Source organism: Protopterus annectens, chromosome 1.part0 (genome assembly GCF_019279795.1).
Source record: "Protopterus annectens isolate FY-2018-M chromosome 1.part0, PAN1.0, whole genome shotgun sequence".
In the NCBI taxonomy this organism is placed as follows: domain Eukaryota; kingdom Metazoa; phylum Chordata; order Ceratodontiformes; family Protopteridae; genus Protopterus; species Protopterus annectens.
The window spans coordinates 1761489882-1761512922 of NC_056725.1; the positions used below are offsets into that span (position 1 = coordinate 1761489882).

The following is a 23041-nucleotide window of genomic DNA, read 5'->3' on the forward strand; positions in this document are numbered from 1 at the left end:
CTCAGTAAAAACACAAACAGGTAACTTTAAAGATGCTGCATTAACACACACATTCACTACCTGACAGACTGGCATGGTAGGACTGTAATGTTATTTTTGGGAAGGACAGACCAAAAAATACCAAAATGTGAAATATATCATACAAAGTTAACACACTTTGAAATATCATGCAAAGAACCCAGGGCAAAAATACTGAGAAAATGTGTACTGGCAAACATTTAGATGATTCTGTAGGGAGAAAAAAAACAAATCTGTTTATAGCTTGGAATCTCTTAGACTAATCTGAGCTCAAAAACTGCATATAAGTTACTTTGCCAACAAATGTTTTGTAGCTATGACAACCCATATCAAAGTTTGAGAGAAGAGGAATGTGGATCTCTGAAAAGTAACTGGAAATGACCTATTAATGAGCATGGCTCATTTCTGAAACATTACAATGAAAATAAATTTGTGTTGGGTCCCTAAGTATTACCAGTGGATAGTGAGCAGAAAGACTAAGGATGCCCACTTACATTTTCAGATAGATCATCGCAGAATCCTAGTAGGGACTGACAAACGCCTAGCACAACCCAGTGAATTGCCCCAACAAACATTTTTTTGCAGAAGCTGCCTTATTATACAGGTCAGGGAAACAGGGCAGTGTGTGTTGTGGGGGTGGGGTTCTGGAACAGAAAACCTGCTCAAGAAGTGGCAGAACAGCAGCACTACAGGTAGTTTATTACAAGCTCTTCAAAGGAAATGCATATGCAGGACTGATCATCTCTAGAGCAGGAAACGAGCTACCCCTTAGGATTTGGTCCAGCTGTATAAAAATCTCATCACAAAGCACACTGTACAGTAGCAGTATCTGGTCCTTGCATACCTATCAACTGTCTAGAATTATGCAGAATATCATGATTTTTGCCTTGTATGCTTGCTCTATTCCTCATAAATTTGCGGCTTTCCGGCAAATCCTTGAGGACTGATATGGCTACATAATAGGACACTTTTCACTTTCAGAATTCATATCTTTTAGAAAAATACATGATGTTACTCCAACAGTTTTCTAATTTTATAAGAAATTTTGGACCATGTTTATTCTTAAACACTTCATATCCAGACTCATTAGACAAGATAAAGATCTGGAATTCTTCCACATCCAACTTACTATTAAAAAATAAAAACAAAAAAAACGTAATCATATCAGCACTAACTACAGAATCCTCTGTATCCCCCCTTAGCCCATACCTATGGAGTCAATATCTATTAAGCCAAACACTATTCTCCTAGGAGACATCAACTATCCCTGAACAAATGAGGAGACTTGTACATCCTCAGACATGTATGCTTCACAAAAACAACCCACCTGGACCAGTTAAGTATGCATCTCAACCAGGAACGAAAAAATCTTGCACTTGATCCTTACCAATATACAGCAGTTTTGCTCCCAACCAATTAACCAATTACTTACTCGCTGCTCAAATCAGACCATAATTCAATCTTATTCACAACAAAACTGAAGCCTGAAGTATCTTCCAGTACCTCAGCATTCAGAGATTATGCAAGGACTAATCTACTAAATCTGAATGATGATTTGGCTAAATTCAAAAGCCCCTTCCATCTTGAGGATTCCACTGCTTAGGTGGAATTCTTCACTCCGAAATTCTAGGCGCATGTAAATAGCTGCACAGACACGTCTGTCACCCTCAGAAATAAATATGACACCAAATTCAAAAATAAATCTCGCTGGTGGAACCCAAATATAAATAGACTCAGTGAAAATGGAAACATACAAATGCCTCAGCATATCCTTGTTTGGCTCAGCTCTGGGTTACTCATATGCAAAATATAAGGGCTAGAAGCTACTACAGAAATGTAAGGCTAAGCTTCTTAAGATCCTCACAGATCAATAACACAGTAAGCACCTATGAACACACACACACACACACACACACACACACACACACACACACACACACACACACACACACACACACACACACACACACACAACAAAAAATGTACACATTTTAAATACACAGGTGTGTGAGTGCGTGCATGCATGCGCATGTCAGATGGTGGAGCAGTCTTTGGTTGACTTGGAATTTATTGGTCTCATTTTGTCATGTCTCTTTGTGGACCTGTAAGTATAAATAAAAACAGAAATTGGAACCTTCGCCGTGCAGGACCTATGGCAGTGCCCATATATTTTTTTTAGTGCCCATTCCAGTAAGTAAATAGTTTGGTAATCACCAGAATGGGTTCCGTATAAATGTAGTAGACTACGTGCAACTCTAGCCTTGCTAAGACTATGTGCAATATATCTAAATATATATATATATATATATATATATATATATATATATATATATATATCTAAATATATATATATATATATATATATATATATACACACACACACACACACACACACACACACACACACACACACACACACACACACACACATGTGTGTGCGCGCGTGTGTGTGTCTGTGTGTGTGTGTATGTAAAATTATGTGCATGGACACCCAGTCACCCAGTAGTCATACCTGCTTGCACACATATACACACACACACACACACACACACACACACACACACACACACACACACACACACACACACACACACACACACACACACACACTTTACATATGATACAGACATATATTATCTTCAGCCTTGCAGGATAAGAAATCCCCCACCCATAAGAAAAAAAAACACAGGGAAAACTGGTACTTCACGAACAATGAGGTTGCTGCCTGAGGCTCCTTAAAATCAGGTAAAACGATCATGAACTGTAGACAAGTGCCAATGAGACAATAAAGTAATCAAGCACTTATAAGTTGTTTAGAAATTGATACTTCTTTATTAAAACATGCAAGATAATAAGCAGATGAGTGCTTTTGCTCTGAACTAAGGCTCATCAGATCAATGAAGACAGATAGTGAAGCTTGGTTAAGAGTGAAAGCACTCCTCTGTTTATTATCTCTTATTTTTCAATAAAGAATTGCTGCAATTTAAGTGCTTCATTACTTTAAAGTTTCATCTGAGCTTGTCTACAGTTCATAGTTCTTTTTCCCTGATTTTAAGGAGTCTCAGCCAGCAACTTCATTTTATACATCACATCATATTAATCAGTTCACAAAGTTTGTGAATATTATTGGGTCACGCACTACACAAGTATAAGGCTGTCTGACAAAATCAGTATTTAAAACACTACTGTGGTTAACTACATACATGTCATCATCATGACAGGCCCATAGCTTTCAAATATTTCTGTGGTCAGTCTTTGCAAAGTAAACAATTTCAAAATCAAGAGATTGTCCTTAGTTTATGTCTGATGCTTATTTATGTATTTATTTATTTACTCACTCATTTACTAACCAGGTAAAATCCACTAAGCAGAACTGCCTCTTTTCAGGGGTGACCCAGAAGCACTGTTTGGTTAAGTGACTTGCTCAATTACACAACAGGCAAATGGAGTTCGACAGAGTCAAACTCAAAATACAGAATGTCCCAGACAACCCCTTCATGATCCACAAGGTAAGCAATCATGCTAATGATATGTCAAAAAAATTCAGAAGGGGAAACTGTACAGAATTACACTAGGACAGCTTATCACATGTGAAGTGAGTTGCATTATAAATACATTTTATTAAGACTCCAACATTTATTACAATCAATGTCTGCAGGTGAAATGGCAGGTAGGGCTGTTATACGTACTTCTGCAGGAAATAATTATGGAAATATGTAAACAGGATGTCAGATGCTCTTTAATGTGCGGTACACTATGGTTCTAAAAACATGAAGTGTACACTGTTCATTCAACGACAAGGAGTGTAACCAAGTACTAATTCACATCTGGAAGCTTCAGAACAGTTTTTTTATGGTACTTAACTCTCCACCCCATATTTACAAGTCTTTCTAGTTAAGATGTACTTCAGTAAACTGTTCCAGGTCATTATTTAATGTAGCACCACACAACAGACATCAATAGGGGAAATGGAAGAAATACTACAAAATAAAGAAAACTATGGATGGCCAATCACTCTTTATATTATTTAGATTTAAATTAATATGTTAAAACTAAATACATGCCCAGGCAATTAGCCTACATATAGGCTGGCTACTCAGAAGAAATACACATTGCTGTCAACAGAAAAAGGTCCTCTGTAGATCATAACTGGTACTTGATGAAATCTAATTATTTCAGTGGGTTTAAAACTGAAAATTTGGGCAATAGCTGCTACAATACTGATGCTGTAATACTGCTTCTCAGATGAGGTGCATTCCACTACTCTGCTGTAGCAAACCAAAAAGGATTGCCAGGACTGGAGCAGAAAGGTGGAGGCAGTCTTCAAGCCCAGGTATGACATGTTTCACTTCCTCTCACTGGTAAACAGTCACACATTTAATAACCGTTCCTTGGAAGGCTTATCTGTGGTTTCTATATTAATTCTCGTGGTGTCTTGCCTTGGTAATCCATACATGTATATTGAAATGCACACTAGTGCTGTACCGAGCACAAATGTTACAGCTGCAAGAAAAAACAACCACAACATTAGGTAAACACAATGACTAAATCAAAATGCTGTACAGCAAACATTACTTCTAAAAGAAACATTTTGAAATTGTACTTAATGCAGTAATATTGTCATTTTCTTTCACAAATAAAAGCCTCTGCAATCTTTTTCTTCTTAAGATGCCATATTTGCTTTTTGTACTGCAGCTTTTGAGATGCTTGCTGCAGTACAATCTACAATATACAATGTACAGCTCTAAACACATGCTCTTCTGATTGGTCTGGAAGTAGCTCAAACATAGCTTCCTCATTACCCCCCCCCCACCACCAAAAAAAAAAAAAAAAACAGATCACAGAAACTGCAAAAAGAGATAAAATGACTCCAAAGAAAAAATAAATATTTTAATTATCCATCTTCCACAGCGATGTTTTTAGTACACTTAACTCCATTTTGTAGGAAAAACACCAAAGAGTGTGTTCTTACTTAGCTTTCTGGCAATCTCCAGGAAGAAAATGGAGGACTGCTGTTAATACAAAGAATGCAATATCCATAAGAAAGAGTTCTACAACTGCTGTTAAATACCCTGAAGGAAATCAAATGACTTCAGGACTGTCAGACGCAGATACCAAATGAAGGTCTTACGTGAATGATAAGGTATTTTTGGGATTCATGTTTCTGTAAAACTTCCATTATTACTCAGTATAACCCCTTTACCATCTAAAAAGCTTCTCTTAATCACAGCCTACAACATTTCTGCAAAGAGAGAAGGAAGCATTTTAGCAGAAGCAAATCCACCAGCAGTCCCATATGGGGCTCTCCTAATTACCAGTTCTGATAATAATATAATGAAATAACATGGAACACTAGTTACCTTTATCATTTATACTTTTAGGAGACTGTTCAGGATTACACCATTAGACCTTTACTTTCAATATAAAAAGTTTACACAGCCCTGTTAAAATGCCAGGTTTTTTTGATATAAAAAAATGAGACCACAATAAATAATTTCAAAACTTTTCCCACATTTAATGTGACCTATAACCTGTACAATTCAATTGAAAATCAGACAAACCTGTTAGGGGAAAAAATAAAAAAGGACAATATGCTGGTTGCATACATGTGCACACCCTTAAACTAATACTTTGTTTTGTGTGCACACCCTTAAGCTAATACTTTGCTGAAGCACCTTTTGCTTTATCTATCTATACACACACACGCACACGCACACACACATATATACACACACACACGCGCACACATATACACACACACACACACACACACACACACACACACACACACACACACACACACACACACACACACACACACACACACAGAGTGAGAGGGAGGGGAGGAAAATGACTGTGTGTGTGTGTGTGTGTGTGTGTGTGTGTGTGTGTGTGTGTTATATACACCCATACATACATACGAGTACCCTTAAAAAGGCAGAGGAAATGCAAACCTAAAGTTTTGATTTTGACTTTAAGCTTGACAACAAAGTTTCCGCAGTGACACTGCTACTCTACTTGGATACTAAAAATTTTCTGGGGGGGGCTTTAAAGGAATGTTATTCCATCAGTTCCCTTATCCTAAAATAATTACTGAACATCAACCTAGTTTTGGATAACGGTTTAAATGCGAGTTTCGGAACAGCAAGATTTAATTAATGAAAAAATAAAAGGGCTGTGCTCATGTTAAATCAAAGCTCATTTTCTCTGAAATATGGTTATCTGTGTGGGGGGAGCTTGCTCTCTGCAAAAAGCAACTTTAAAGGAGAACAGAGATGGTCAGCATTGACTGTTCTCCTCTAGTTTAGCCGTTTCTTTTTCATACCTTTGCGATTTGCAAGTAATGTTTCAGAGTTACAAGAGGGAGAGTCCTCTTTTTGTCAGATGAGAAACGGATGATGTGCATGACACTGCTTGTGCTCTCCACCCAACATGATCCTCTTAGATTATTTATTTATTTTACATTTGTTGACCAGGCTCGTCAGGCTGAGCTGATGGTCCTTTTCAGCGGAGGCCCGGGGAGAAAAGCTCCGCAAATTAACAATAAGATTATAACAGTATGTGAGAATAGTATATATAAACAAAATTAACTTTTGTAAATTGTAAATAGTACAAGCGTAGATATTATTTACAGAGATAAAGTTGTCATTAAATTTCAGATATTTGCAAAAGAAATATGAAAACTTAATGAGTACAGCTAAGCTACTTAGATAAGGAAGACTACTAGGGCTGATACCTGACAGAAATTAAGCTAGTGAGGGCAGAAACAGTGAAGTAGTTAGGAGAGGACGATAGTTAAGAGAGGTTTAGAGGTTGGGGAGAATCTGAGAGCTGTACAGTAAGCCTGGTAAGAGATAGGCATGAGAAGGGGAGACTTTAGCTTTGTTAGTTAAGAACTTTTTATTTCTGTATAAGAGGCCGAGTTTTTGATGGATTTTCTTAATACAATTATTAACATGCAAACAGAATTTCAATTGGTCATCAATCATTACTGAAAGAAGTTTTGTGTTGGGTTCAGCTATAACAAGAGTATTATTTAGGGAGTGGATAGCAAATAGATAGTTGGGAGGCTGGCCTAATGGTTAAGCTGTTTGCCCTATAAACACAAGGTGCAGGGTTTGAGTTTCACAAGGGATAATTGGCTAGGCATAAAATGGCTTGCAAGGGCAGTTAGCCTAGTACTAACCTATGAAAAATGGATCTAAAAGTATTTAGGTTTTTGGAAAGAAAAGGTAAGAGTTTAGTTTTTTTTAGCATTCACTATTAGCTGATTGTTAGAGAGACAGGTTTCGACACAGTTGAAGGATTTCCTGAGGAACAGAGTTTAAGTCACAGAGGGTGTCGGCTATGGTGATGACTGTAGCCGGTCTGTGAGGTAACTAGTACACCAGGCTATGGTAGAGGTAGAGAATTTAAGATTAATGAGTTTGTCCTGAAGAAGGGAGTGACAGACTGTATCAAATGCTTTTGAGAGACCTAGGAAAAGGCATGACACTAATTTATTGTTATCTCTGGCCACAGAAATAACATTAATAAAGGATAGATGGGTGGTAGTGGTGCTGTGTTTTGGACAAATGCCATGTTGTATGAGGGAGAGCAGATTTTCTTGAAGTAAGTGTTGCATGACATGCTTATGCACGCACTTTTCTAATATTTTAGAGAGGTGACAGGATGGCTATGGGTCTGAAATTGGAGATTTCTGTGGAGTTTCCTTCTTTGTTGATATGTAGGGTATAGAATTCTTTCCAGATGGAGGGAATGTTTGATTCAGAGATGGAACAATTTATGAGTATAGAGATTGGGAGGCTATAGGGTCTGCTGCTATGTGAAGGAAGTATGGAGGTAGATTATCAGCAGAGGTACAGCAGAATTTTAGTTTGCAAAGTAGAGATTTAATATAGTTAGTAGGTATTGTATTAGGGAAAATATGTTAGTGGATATCTGACAAGAGGGGAGCTCTGGTAGACTATTAGTGTTAGTATTAGACGGGACAGGACTTAACATCTTACTAATTAATGAAGTAGGAACTGAAGATAAAAGCTGTTTCCTGGGGTGAATTTGTTGGACAGTGATTAGGACATGAAGGGTTGCCAGGCTGTAGTATTTGGTTTATAGAGTGCCAGAATTTCTTGGGATTAGAGGTTTGTAAAATAGGTTGATTGTTATAGAAATCTGTTTTGTCTGTTAATAGTTTTGTAAGGTTTCTGAGTTCTTTATAATTTTGCAAGTGAAAGGGGAGCTTTGTTTTTACCAAAGTTTTCCACATTCTGACTTGTTTTCATCAAGGAGTGGGTAGCACTGGTTAACAAGGGAGATGTGTTTGATTTGACACATACTTTGCACAAGGGTGCCAATCAGTTGATAACATTTAGGAAGGTTGACTTGAATGTGTTTACTGCTTCATTTAGAGGGAGATGGGTCAGGAAAGACCAATTTATTTTGGAGAGGAGGCTATTTAAGGTTTCTGGGAAGAAGTTGGTAAGCTTGCAACATTCAATGTATCTATGTGGTCTAGAGAAATGTGGACAGACTCTTAGAAATTTTACTGGAGAGTGGTCACTTAAGCAGTCAGGCAAAGTTTCAGGATTATGACATTTATGTGGGTCTGAGACTAATATCCAGTCAATAAGAGAGCTGCTGTTATAAGATTTATTGGTATCGGTAGGTGTGGAGATAAGTTGAGTAAAGCCATGCAAGTTGATACTGAAAGAGGAGTTGGGTGAGCATAGAGTTAGCCAATTTACATTGACATCCCCGTGGAGAATAATTTCATTATGTATGTGTTGAGTAAACCAGGACATAATATGTTCAAGTAGGGGGTAGTTATCACCTGGAGGTATATAAATGGCTGCTGCTGTAATTTTGATAAGATTGTTGACTAAAAGGTTGGCAATCAGGAGTTCAGCAGGTAGAAAGGATGGGGTTTGTTTTTCTAGTGCTGTGAGTGTAAGATGGTTTGAGTAAACAATGGGTACTCCTTCACCTTTTTTTTAGGCAGTCTAGTTGAAGTATATTATACCCTAGAGGGAGAAAGTCTTTGTCAAAGCTGAGAGGTTTTAGCTAGATTTCCATGAGGGTTATAATATCTGAGGTGTGAGTTGACATCCAGGTATGGAGTTTGCTGACTTTATTTAGCACACCTTGTAATATTCATTGAGTAAAAATATATTTGTTTTTTTGGGAGAGTAGGGTGCCAGTGACTGGGTCTGTTGGATTACTGACAGGGGAGAGAAAGTTTGGGGCTGGATTTGGATGAATAGTGCCTGATAGTAATACAGTTTTAGGGAGGATGTTTACCTTGTAGTAGAGAGGAGGGTAGTGGATAATATACTTTACTTTATTTTTAGGAGAAACAGTGGGGGAGAAAAGAAATTTAATTTTAGGAAGAGTATTTGTAGGAAGGATGGATGGGGAGATTTCAAATGAGTGAAAACGTTGTGAATAGGCATTTCAGTAAGTGGATGTGGGAGGTAAGTTATTAGGTGTTAGTTGGATACAGTATGAAGTAAGACAGTAGAGTAGAAATAAGGGAGGCATGTAGAGGAAAGTAAGAATCATGTTGGACTAATAAAAGGGGTAGATCAGTAGTAGTAAAGAGGAACAGAAGTAGAATGTTGGTGAGTAGTTACTGATAGTACTAGCGTACAGTAGAGAGAAAGGAGTGGTAACACAAATTAAAGGAGATGGAGAAGGTGAAATGGGTTAGTCATACAGATGTGGTGTTGTTCTGGAAGGAGGGTGTAACTGGATGGGTAGGGCCAGTGGTCAGGAAGAGTGGGGTTTGATGGAAGGGAAAAAGGAAATGTTAGATACACAGTAAATGATATGGGGGTGTTGGGAAATGGGGAGTAGAGTTAGTCCGATGTAGTAGGGCTACACCAAGCAGGAAGGACTCAGAAAAAAAAGCAATCTGTAAGGTGAGAAAGTGAAGGGAAAAGTAGTGGTAATCTGATACTGGAGGAAGCTACGTAGTCAAGAAAAATCTGGGGGAGAAAGAATAGGGTGGTGGAAAGATTACAGTGCTCAAACCATCACTCAAGAGAGGATAAAGGAATAGGGGTGAGGGCTAAAGGGAGGAACACAGGACAAAAATGTTACAACTCTGATGAGTTCAATTTATAGGAAGTTTAAGAAGTGAGGTAAGGCAACAGCAGGAACACACGAGACAACAGTAGAAGGTGAAAGAGAAAGGGAGGAGGACAAGTTTTGGTGATAAGGAACAGTTAAACTTATAAAGTTAAGAAGGCAGAAATAAAGCAGTAATTACACTGACATACTTTGCTTCACTTGGGTAGCTGGGGTTAATTAGTGGGGCAGCAGTTGGTCAGAGATTCTTGCTAGTAAGATAAGGCTTGATTCAGGTCCATAGGTCTGAGGCTAAGGGTTTGAAAGGCTGTATGCACTATGGCAGGCTAGCAGACAACTGTAGATTTTTGCTTCACTTGGGTGGCTGGGGTGAACTAATGGGGGCAGCAGTTGGTCAGAAGTTCTTGCCAGTAAGTTAAGCTTGATTCAGGTCCACAGGTCTGAGGCTAGGGGTTTGAAAAGCAGTATGCATTATGGCATGCTGGCAGATAGCTGTAGACTATTATTTATCACAAGTTTTCACAGCAGACTTCAGTTAAGTTACGGCAGTATAACCATCAGAACTGCTGATAGTACAGTCAGTTTGGCAGAAGGGACAGAGAGGGTGCCAAAAGTTTGAAAGGATTTATGTGGTGCAGTGCATCATGGGAGAGTAGGTATGCAGTGAAAAAGAGGGAGACCACAAAAGTGAGAGATCTGGCAGGGCTATACCGAACAGGAAGGGCTCAGAGAAAAACAACAGCAATCTGTAAGGTGAGAAAGTGAAGGGAAGAGTACGGGTAATCTGATACTGGAGGAAGCTATTTAGTCAAGAAAAACCTGGGGGAGAAAGAGCAGGGGAGGGGGAACGATTACAGTGTGCAGACTAGCACTCAAGAGAGGAAAAAGTAATAGGGGTGAGGGCTAAAGAGAGATTAATCTCTGTTGCGGGTGGGGGGTATTTAAATAAATTAATTAGCCTGCAATGTAACTGCAAGAAAAATGGTGCAAAATTCTACCAAATCCCTATGCAACACAAACAGGTTTTAATCAAGGTCACCTGATGGAAGTCTATCACAATGCCAGTCATTGCATTAGCCCTGACAGAAATGCTGATCTAGTGATGTTAGTGTACAATCTTAACTTTGGCAACTACCTAGTTCCATTCCTGGTAAAGCCAGACATTATATAGATAAAAGAATAGATTGTATTTAAACTGTTTAAAAAAAAAAAAAAAAAACAGAATTAATAGCTTTGATAATTGTAGGAGATGAGTGAAATCCTGCAAGCAGCACATGACCACAGGGAGGCTAACAGTGGCCAGAATCAATGCAGTGATAACATCAATACTATCAGTACACAGTCAGGACATGGTAGGCTAGTGAATATTTCCTTATACAACCATGCTGAAGACTTGGCTCTGGCTTTCAAAACATAGGTGAAGCCGCAGTGCAACCTAGAAGTTAATAAAATGTACCAGTTACTGAAGGAATGAAAACTCTATGGACTAGAAAGTACAGCTGTGTAAAATCAATCTTACCAGAACAGTAGATGTCCTCCTTTTCACTGCTGTAGCAGTCATCACATAAGGGATCTCCTGCCAATGATAGCCCAAAGTCTGGCCAGTATACCAAAACCTTTACATCCTCCCAGCATCGTACGTCAGACATATGCTCCCTGCAGAGACACAGGGCATAAGGGTAACATGAGGATGCTCACTCTTCAGAACTGAAGTGCCCCAGGAAAAAGAAGAACTTGCACTTCCAGGAGGAGAGAGAGAGAGAAATAGAAAAGGAAAATAGGGCAGGAAGGTAAAGACCCCCTCGGCCAGCAAAGTGTTCCCAACAGAAGGAAGATGAAAAAGGGAGAAGGAGAGAGGGGCTAAATACTGCAACACTGAAAAGAATGACATCTATTGGTAAGATTTTACACAGCTGTACTATGTCCCTCCTTATCACTGTTGCAGTATGTATCTCACAAGGAAGTATACCAAAACTACATTAAAGGATGGCAGGAGGAAGGCATGGAGGAACCCTCCACAGACCCAAGAAGTATAGCCCTGGCAAATCCTGGCTTGGCTGCAGAAATTACACACAACTTGTAATGTAAAAAGTGTGGGCAGAAGACCAAGTAGCTGCTTCATGGATGGATCTAGTATTCAAACCCTTGAAGAAAACTCCAGAAGAGACTACTACCCTTATAGAATGAGTTCCAACTGAATCAGAAAGCTATTTATCATGAAAAGAACAAAAAAAGGAAATGGCCTTAGAAATCCTGGAGGAGATGGTTTGCTTAGAAACTGCCAAACTCAATGTCCTCATATGAAAAGAAATGAAACGCTGCTCAAATTTGCAGATAGCGTCTGTCTTAAACAAATAATACCAGAGCTGTCTATGTAAATCCAAGGTGAAAAGAACATTCTCATTAGCAGATTGCAGAGAAGGAAAAAAAGGAAGGAAGCTGGACAGACTGATTAAGAGGCAACACATTGACCGCCTTGGCATAAAAGAAGAATTTGCATGCAGAGAAACCCTACCGCTATGAAAATAAAAGGGGGAGGAGTCAACATCACAGCCTGAAGTTCAGACATTCTCTTGGCTGAAGTAAGGACAACCAACAAAGCAGCCTTCCAGGTGCAGTGTGCAAAGAAGACCAGGAGGCAGTCTGGAAAGGAGCCAGAGTCGATTTTACAAGGACAAAACTAAAGTACCAAGAGGGAGGAATAGGTTTTCTTGGGGGCCTGATATGAAGGAGACCTTTAAGGAATTGTTTGACCTCAAAATGAGAGGTCACTGGTGGGCTCAAGGCAGACCAAACACAGACTGTTGACAAGTAAGCTTTAATAGAAGAATATGCCTAGAGCAATTCACACATGTAAGCAAGGACCAGAGGAACCCACACTAAGAAGGATCTTGGTGATGCTTGAAGCTCCAAACAGAAAATCTTTCCCATTTAGCCAGATAGGATTTTCTAGTAGTGGATTTCTTGGCCTCCTACAGTACCCTAAACATACCCTCAGAAAAGGTGTGTCTAAATGGGGTCAAATGGGGTCAAAATCTCTTGTGAGTCAGACAGAAATTAGAACAGGTCAATTAAGGAGTCACACAAGTTAGAACAGATCAGTTAAGGTTAATCATCTGTGAACTGAGGGGGTGGAGCTAGGAAGCAAAACTTCTATTTAAGGGGTAAAATAAAACATTTCAGAGCTTTACTGGAAAGGGTCACCCAGACTCTTCTACAGTTTGCTGTGAGGGAAAGTTTAGTTTGCTTTTTATTTGTTGTATTTTGTATTATTTTATTGCCTTTTCCTATTTTGTATACTGTGATTTGAGTTCTTTACACTGTGTTTTACTTGTATTCTGCTTTTAACTGCATATTAAAACTTGAAAAAAGACTAAAGCTCTGTGTCTTAGTCAGACAGAAATTAGAACAGGTTAATTAAGGAGTCACACATAAGTTAGAACAGGTCAGTTAAGGTTATTTCTCTGTGAACTGAGGGGGTGGAGCTAGGAACTAAACTTTCTATTTAAGGGGTAAAATAAAACATTTCAGAGCTTTACTGGAAAGGCTCACCCAGACTCTGCTACAGTTTGCTGTGAAGGAAAGGTTAGTTTACTTTTTATTTGTTGTATTTTGTATTACTTTATTGCCTTTTTCTATTTTGTATGTTATAATTTGTTTACTTTACACTGTGTTTTACTTGTATTCTGCTTTTAACAGTATTATTAAAACTTGAAAAGAGACCACAGCTCTGTCTCTTGTGAGTCAGACAAAACATTTTCCCCACCCTCCCATCTGGTTACTGTTGTCTTCTTAAACAGCACTGTCTTTGTAGTTGCCTGCCCCTTATGTTAATTTGGCCATATATCTCATTTCCTCTCTGCTTTTACTGTCTGGTGTGAGTAAGCACAAAATTATAATTTTGTGAAATCATTCCCCTTCAACTATTTAAATGTATTAGCCATCCTACTGTATTCAGTAGTACCAGAATACAAAAGTGACCACCCCCTTTCAGTCTATCTTGCTGTTTTAAAAATAGTGACTCTCCACTAACATTTTACTTTTTAGACAGGTAAAAACTTGTTACCTACTTTTACATCTAACTCCTCTAGTGCACACTGCAGTGTTTAGGATAAACTATTTTTTTCATCTTACCTTTTATCATCTATTGCAAGACCACCAGTTATTGAAGAGCCCACATTCGGCCTCTCAGTAGTCATCTTGGGATTAGTGCTTCTGTTTTCTCCCGGTGAGAGAAGGAGTGCAGTTGCATCATTTCCTGGAGAATGCTGATCATCAGAAAGATTAATAACTGATTTATAGGTGACAGCTTGGAATCTGTGCTTATATTCTGATCCTGGCGAGAGTAGGAGCAGGGTGCATTTATTTCTCTTTCTGGTTGAAGAGTGAGTGTCTGCGCTTAATGTACCTGACTGATCTGGTTGCTATTTGAGGCATCTACCAGAAAAAGGCTACAAGTCTACAGACCCTTGCATCATCTGGGACAAGACTGGATTACCAAACAGGCTGTGGCCTGCTTCTCTTCTTGGGATTGGTACTAACATTTTGCTTCTGGTGAGAGAAGAAGCAAAGGAGTATTGTATCCAAACAGAGTGAAGCTGTGCTGAGACCAGCATTAGTAGTAGTCAAGCAGTAGCCATTCATGTGACTCCCCTCTTCATCATTCTTGACAAGCTAATTATTTATTTTTCAGTAAGTACTGCTTGATTTCTTTCTAACTTCAGAGTATCTGCCTAAATACTTCATCCTTAAATTTTCAGGGTCTACGTATTAGTTTCCCTCAAGTGTTTGGCAGTGCTCTGTACAGACTCAGACACCTTGAGTGACATTTTGCCTGTAAAAGGAATACATAAGGAAACCGCTCCAGTACTTAGTAATAATGACCATCCCTCCTGCTATAGTTAAAGGTCAATTCCTTGTGCTTTCTCCTATTAACCTGGTGAACTTGGGCATTCTGAAGCAGTGTAGCAACTGCCTCATGTACACAGACAACCCTCTCCCTCTTACCTCCCAACACTCAGACTTGTGAGAGATGCACTTACATATCCAAATTGGAAGCCATGCACTCTGAAGCCAAGACCAGAATAGCTGGTCAAGAGGAAAAGGTCAACACCTGCATCACACCACATGCAACACATAGCCCTCCAGAACACCCATCACATTTCTCACATAAAAACACAAACCACACACCCACCTTCGCGGAGGCTCTTAACAGAAATCTAGCCAAACAGCAGAGACCTCCAAGGCAGAAATGCACTCAACCACCACAACACAGTACAAACCACAAGACACATAGCTCAACTACACAGTGTGCCCCTCAACCTAAGCCACTAAGGCAAAAACACCTTGCCCAATACACTAATCATAGGTGACTTGATAGTGAGGCACACTGATGTCCCACTCACTAGGTTGAACAAAGAGGAGGTAACAGTCATCTGTCTATCAGGTGACAGAATCCGACACATAACACATGCACTCGGGTCACTCCACAACAAATACAAGTATGACTCTGTCACTGTGAATGTGGGTGTGAATGACCTGACACGTACCTCCCTGGACTACATAAAAAGAGACATGGAGGAGCTCTCGGATTATGTGGCCCAGGCAGGTATGACACCTACCGTCACCCAGAATGATACCACAGTACAAGCAGAAAATGACTGACTTCAACAAATGGGTAAGTTTCTGGTGTCATTCTAAGGGGATCCGGTATCTGTCTGCTTGGGATGACATGACTGACAGACCTTGATGCTTTGCCAGAGATGGCTTGCATCTGTCACCCCTGGGTTCCCAGACACTGGCTAAGGCCCTTGCCACCCCTGTAGTGCCTTTTTTAGGCAATGTTCCAAAGACCAAATTACCACCAGAACAGCTATAAATAAATGCAATCTGAGCATCATGCTGCTCAACACTACAAGTCTAAATCTCAAGATGCACTTGCTCGAAGCACTCCTCAAAATGGAGATCATCGACATTTGTGCTGTAATGGAGACTTGGCCACTAGATTGTGGTCTGAAGGAATGTATACTGTTTGAAAAGTTAACTGATAACTGAAAGCCACCTCCCAAGCCTGCAGAGCTATCCTGCAGAGGAGGTAAAATTTTGTGCCACCCTGCTTGCTGACATACCACATCACTGTGTTGTTGTCTGTGTAAACCTCCAGGGGGCCTGGACAGAACATGGAGTGAAAAGCCCAAAGGGCCAGAATCAGGGCTCTCATCTCTTTGATGTTGATATGGTCTGCCTTCTGATGGAGGAAGCCAGAGACCATGAACTTTCAGGTGACCACAGGAAGCCCCCACCCCATATCTGTGGCATCAGTGAACAGTTCTTGAGAAGGAACTGGAAGCTGAAAGGGCAGGCCTGGGGTGACGATAAGCTGCTGAATTTACTACACAAATTCATACTCGAGACAAGGAAGGAGAGAGACTCTGAAATCCAAAGGGTGTCAATGCTGAATCCAAACTGACTTGAGATACCACTGAAGCTTCTGCATATGTAGTCTGGCAAGATGGAACACTGGAACAGAAGAGACTATAAATCCTAGGGCCTGAAGAAACTTTCTGGTTAGAATGGTAGGCAGAGTCAGAAGAGACTGAAAGAAAGCTGTCAAGGACAAAATCTTTGAAGGTGGAAGAGAGGCCAACATTGTTACTGTTGGAATCCTGCAGCCCAGATACACATGATCCTGAGAGGGAGACAGGACAGATGTTTGGAAGTGGACAGTGAGCCCCAGCAGGGAGAAGGTGCCTAAATCAACAAGTCATCTAAATAAGGAAAAATATGAATGCTTTGGAGCCTGCAAAAGGCAATCACAGGAGCTGCACATTTTGTGAATACCCTGGTGGCAGTAGAGAGGTCAAAGGGCAAGGCACAGAACTGAAAACAAGAGGAAGAAACAGAGAAATGTCAAAACATGCTGAAAAGAGAATGAACAGGAATATGAAGATAAGTGTCCTTCAGATCCAAGGACACCAGAAAAGCCTAGGGCAGAAACAGAGGAAACAGAGTTTGAAGTGAAAGCATCCAAAAAGAAGGAACCTTGAGAAAGATGCTGAGCAAAGAGAGATCCAGAATATGTCTCTGAGTGCCCTCCTTTTGAGAAACCAGGAACATTCTGGAGTAAAATCCCTTTCCCACTTGGAAAGGAGGGACAGGCTAAATAGCTCCCTGGTCTACCAGGAACCCAAGAACATCTGAGAAATGAGGAAACTGTTCTAGAGAAAGTTGAGGAATCCCTGAAAAAGCAGGCACAGACTTCCACAAAATGAAGTAACCCTGATGGATGATGGACACATCTCAAGAATCTGAAGTGATGAGGGAGAGCAAAAGGATCGACAGAAGGTTGGCGGGGGGGGGGGGGGTAACATACTAGGGAAAAGCAGGCTTGTCAGAAAAAGGTGGCTTCTGGGCTATAGGAGCTCAAGAAGACTTTGCGTGAGGAGCTCACCTATCAGCATTCTTGCCTTTAGTGGGCTGACAAGGCTGCCTGTGAACAAAAGCAGACCTAGTAAGATAGTTCCACTGGAATTTGGGGATAGGGGACACGATAATATATTTAAGGCCCTGCAAAGAGAGTCTTATTATCCAAAGCAGCATCCAACAACTTGGCCTTAATGTCTTCGGTTAATGACTGCAGACGAACCAAGAATAATACCTCTTGATAGACCCAAAGGCAGCAGCTCTGGAAGAGGCACCAGCAGCATCATATCTGCACTTGATAGAGTAGCGAAACACCTGAAAGGTAGAACCCAAAACCGATAAAGCACAGGACATTCCTTCAGAATTAGGGAGGTCAGAAATAACCTGACAAGTCTGGGCAATCAAGACCAGTGCATATCTGGTCATGTGGGTCTGTTAACTGATGGCCATAAAAACCAAGGTAGAAGCAGTACATACCTTCTTTCCAATCAGTTCCATCATCTTACTATCATTATCCAAAGGCAGAAGCTTGGGAGAAGGCAAAAGCACAGAATACTTTTTTGAGGAGGTTGACACCACAGCAGAGTCAGTAGCAGGACCCTTATTTATTTGTCTTAGTTCACCAGGAGAGTCTAACTGGGAAATACCCAACAGGCACTGACAATCCTTGGGAATTTTATAGAACCTATCAGTTTTTTTTTGAGCGGGGGGGTGAGAGAGAATCAGGAATTTCAGAGGCAGCTATAAAAGGTGTCTAACAAAGCAGCTAACACAGAAGGTACTGCAGGTGGTTTAGGAGTATCCACCTGAAGCAACTCATAACACCTCTTCTAGATATCAGACTTCTGAGAAGAATCACACTTAAAATATTCCATCACTCTAGCTACTGTGTTCCCAAAGACAGCTCCTCCAGAAGAGACTCAGGGCTAATGGACTCCTCTTCATCTGAGCCATAAGCCAAAGGAGAAGGCATCTGGGAAGAGTAAGACAAGGATAGCTCATCAGACTCCAATTTCTTATCCAAGGAATCAGGTTCCCTAGGCTTTTTGGAAGGAGTTGAAATCCAAGGGGGAGTAGGGAAAGAAACCCCTTAGGGAGACTTCATAGGTTGGTACTAGGCTATTGGCCCTAGTGCCTGTACAAGCCTAGCCATAACAATCCCCTGGCTATTTCCTCCCACAATATTTACTTCCCTGGACCCCTGTCTAGCAGGGCAACTGACGTGATCCTCGGGGTAAATTTCCTATCTCCCATCCAGTCATCAAGGTTCCTTTTGAAGAGGGCCAAGGAGGTGCTCTGCTTGGCATGTATGGGCAGTCTAGTCCAAAGTATGGGGAGTCTCTGGGTCAAGAACCTATCCCTCCAGCATGTTTTGCTCAATGCGATGACAAGGTTTAGATCCCTGGAGCATGTGGCTCTGATGGATTGGGATTTCTTTAAGTGTAGCATGTCCAACAGCTCTGGGTTTGACATGGCCTTGTATGTTAAGCAGAGATCGCCTCTGAGTAGACGATATGTGACAGAGTATAGCTGGTGTTTTTTTAGTCGATCAGCATAGGGCATCTGCTTTAGGCCTGTGATTCTTTTACTGAGGTGTTTCTGCGACCTTTCCAGTTTTTGCAGATGTCCTTTGGGTTACATACCTAATGGGGCATTGTACTCTATGATGGGTCTAATGAGGGATGAGTACAGTGGGACAATGACCTCCTTTTTTCCTGGATGAAAAGCCCTTAGTGATGAGGTGTGCCACATAGAAGGATTTCCTGACTGTTGTGGTGATGTGGTTATCGAAGGTGAGACCACTGTCCACCTGTGTTCCTAAGTCTCTTATCACACTTTCGGTGTTTAGTGTACTGCCACCTATGTGTTAATTCATGGGTACATAGTTTTTTCCAAAGGGGATAACTATACACTTCTTGGCATTGAGCTTGAGCCCATGGCTTTAGCACTCAGCATCTGTTTCTGTAAAGCCCTTTTGTAGAATATCCACATAATTTGTGGATTCAATAATGGCTCCCCGTTTGCAGTCATCTGTGAACTTTGTTAGCCAGAGTCCCTTAGTATTGGCCTGCACTTTAGAGAAGTAGATGCCAAACAAGAGCGGTCCCAGGACTGAACCGTGGGGTACTCCACTTATCTGGAGCTGGATTTGGAGTCAGCTACTTTTACAGTGTGGGTTCTGTCAGTAAGCCAGTTAGCAACCCATCAAGTGACGTGGGGATTTATGCCCAGCTTAGTAAGCTTATCTATGATTTCAGAGTGGGGGGATGGTGCCGAATGCCTTGGCAAGGTCCAGATAGGCTGTGTGGACCACCTTACCCTTGTCCATGGCTCTGGAGACTGATTTGAGAAAGTCAACCAGGTTCAAGAGACAAGATCGGCCCTTCCCGAACCCAAACTGGGAGGGGTCTAGTGTTTGAAGGTTGCTAATGTCTTTGTTTATAAGTTCCATGACAATACGTTCCATGGCCTTGCAGATCAGGCTCGTCAGACTGATGGGACAGTAGTTCCCAGGATACAAGGTGGATCCCCCTTGTGGAGTGGGATAACTGTAGCTGTGCGCCACTCAGTGGGCATGAAACCTGAGGTAAGGCTATGATTAAACATGACACTTAGGTGAGATGCCAGTTCATTTTGTAGTTCATGTAGTACACAGCCCGGGATGTCGTCTGGTCCCATGGATGCTGTATTCTTAGCTTTGGAGAGTGCGTTTTTTTTACCTGTGTGGCCATGATTACCGAAATTTGGCAATCTTTCAGTACTAAGATGGGCCCTTTAGGGGGTGAGGGGGGGTAAATTTGGCACTGAATTGATCTGCCTGGATATTGGCAATGTCCTTGGGATCAGTATATTTAATGCCATTCTGCTGTAGCTCAGAGCAGATCTGAGCATTGCCGTTTAGATTCTTGACATAGCTATAGAATGCTTTGTGGTTGTCTTTGGAAGCTTTGGCAATTTTATTTTCATAACTAGCTTTGGAGGATTATACGAGGGATCTCAGCTTCTTACTGAGGTTGGTAAGGTTGTTTTTTGCATCCTGGGATTTTCCTCTTTTCTGCAACAGTTTCTTCCTTCTGTTGTATAGTTTGCTTATGACAGGGGACCACCAGATTGGCTTCTTTTTTTGGAAGACAGCGTCTTGGTTCTATTTGGGATGGCATGATTCATGCACAAGTGGATGTACTCGTACAGTGCTTTAGTGCAGGATTCGGCAGTCGAACATTCAGTTCCCATCTGCATGGGTGTCATGAAGTTTGTCACTTCTGACTTGAGTAGAATGAAGTTGGCCTTGGAGAGGTTTTTTATGGATGTTTCCTTACTGGGGGTGGGGGTGGGATGTGGATGTCAAAGGTAATTAGCTTATGATCAGACCTAACCAACGAGGGGGTGACCACTGGTGTGGAGCATCGATTTCCCATGTTGGTAATGACCAGGTCCAGGATATTGGAGCCCCTGGTGGGACTATGGATTAGTTGATCCAGGGCATTGGAATTTATGAATTCCAAGAACCATTGAACAAAGGTGTTAGTACACAAGTAGCTTTCCCAGTTAATGGCAGGGTAGTGGAAATCACCCAGTATTAGGGTGTTTGGTTGTATCTTAACATTTTCCAGTATGTTTAGAAAGGTGTAGTGAGAGTCTTGGGGCATGGTGGGGGATCTGTAGCAAGCTACAGTTTGGATTGCAGTTTTACCTAGGGTTAGTTGCACCTGGAGAATTTCCATTAAAGCATTAAACAGGCCCTGAGTAAACTCCTGCTATTCCCTTTGAGGGTCCTTAGGATGTACAGAAGAATATTTAATATTCTGTTTTTCTTGGTAGGGACGTCAGCCCTTACAAACACTGGAGGTTCCGAGCCCTGACAGGATTTAATAAGATTACCCAGAACCTCTTCCCTGACCAAAATACGTGGAATCCCTCTAGGGCCCTCCGAGATAATCAACTGCGGTTCCCCCTTGACATCTGGAGCAGACACTTGCAAAGCCTCACAGGACATGCGAAAAAAGGATCCATGCCACCCTCTGATGGGGTCGTGTCAGAGGAATCTGAAGTTGGCACCAGAATGCCTACAAAGCTATTACCTGTTTCTCTAGAGATGTCCTATGGAGGCTGGACAACCAAAGAATCCAACTGAGATTTCTTGGCCTTCTTGTTTAACTGAAATATCTTGGGGTTAATCGATTTTGCCATGCTACCCTCAGCTAATTGTTTAAGTCTCTGGTTCTCAAGAGAGATGGCAAGGGAAGACAACTGGCTTCTCAAGAGTCTTAGGTACAAGTGCTCTACAAACACTACAGGATGTATAACCAAACTTGGGAATCCAGCAAGGACTTAAGACATCTGATCTTGTAAACACGGACACACTTTAATGGCTCAATAATATAACAATGGCACTGAAACTCTGTAGTAGTCAATCATGAAAAACATGCTGTCCCTTAAAATGACTTCACTGGCTCCACTGAATGGTAAAATTAAACTTTATTAACTTAATTATAGCAAACTTCCAGAAATAAGTGCTTCTGTCCCTCTATAACAGGACTTCATCACAGTTGATGAAGTATTAAAAATTACTTGAACAACATGCTAAGTCTTATATTTGGTGAGTAATTTAATTTCAGTATAGAGATGCTTTTGAGTTTCATTTATATTTTATTTACTCTTTGTTGACTGATTTAGTCCCACTAGGCCAGTATCTTCTTTTCATGGAAGACTCAAGGTGCTAGTCATACTGACTAATGACATTTTTGCCAGGATACCAGGGAACTTCCTCTACTCTTTTTTCCAATAGGTGTCATGAGACCTTTTACAGCCACCTGAACTACCACCAATGCACGTAGATGGGACTCGGTTAATGTCTCCTTCAAAAGACGGCACACTCAGGAGTGCAGCACCCCGCGTATGCTGACCTGGAGTACCAATATTGGAAATTAATCCAAGTACCTGATGTGGGAATAGAACTCACAGATTTTTCAGCACCAAAGATGAATGTGCTATCTATTGAGCTACTGACACCAAGCTGATGTAAAATAACACATACTAAAGAGATAAAAGCATTGTTATCTTTAGTGTTGAAATGAATAAGAAAGGTACAACTAGAAAATAGAAAATTAAAGACAAACTATCAGTAAGAAAGGTAAAAACGATGATTACTGAGATTAAAAATATTGAACTAAGAACTATTAGACATGAGAAATAGAAGTCCATAGCCAAACACCTGCTTGTTATTAGTTCTGAAGAAGTCCCTAGGATTACTGGGACGAAAGGACTTCACTCTATTATGAATAAACTTGTTTTTACTTTTTGATATCAGCAATTGTTTCTTAAGCTGTGTGCACTCTCCTAGCTCAGCAGCACTGGCTTTGGAATTCATCCTTGGTACATTTTTGGTTACTAGTTCTATGTTTATCATGGAAGCTCTCATTTCTTTTGGTTACATTTAGATTTACATACTTGACAGTGGCAAGTTACTGTTTAAATGTAAGCAACCATTTCTGACAAGAGGCTAGTTTATTAG

At 40.7% G+C, this 23041-nt stretch overlaps 1 protein-coding gene across 2 annotated transcripts in view; it reads right to left on the minus strand.

Annotated features, from left to right (window-relative positions):
- Positions 1–3614: 3614 nt before the first annotated feature.
- The window catches only part of SLC35A1 (solute carrier family 35 member A1), a 532373-nt gene continuing 512946 nt past the window's right edge, over positions 3615–23041 (minus strand). For both annotated transcript variants that reach the window (XM_044069159.1, XM_044069151.1), the window contains one exon: positions 3615–4521. In XM_044069159.1, the coding sequence (XP_043925094.1) occupies positions 4388–4521 (134 nt within the window). In that variant the 3' untranslated portion in view covers positions 3615–4387. The remainder of the gene's footprint in view (positions 4522–23041) is intronic.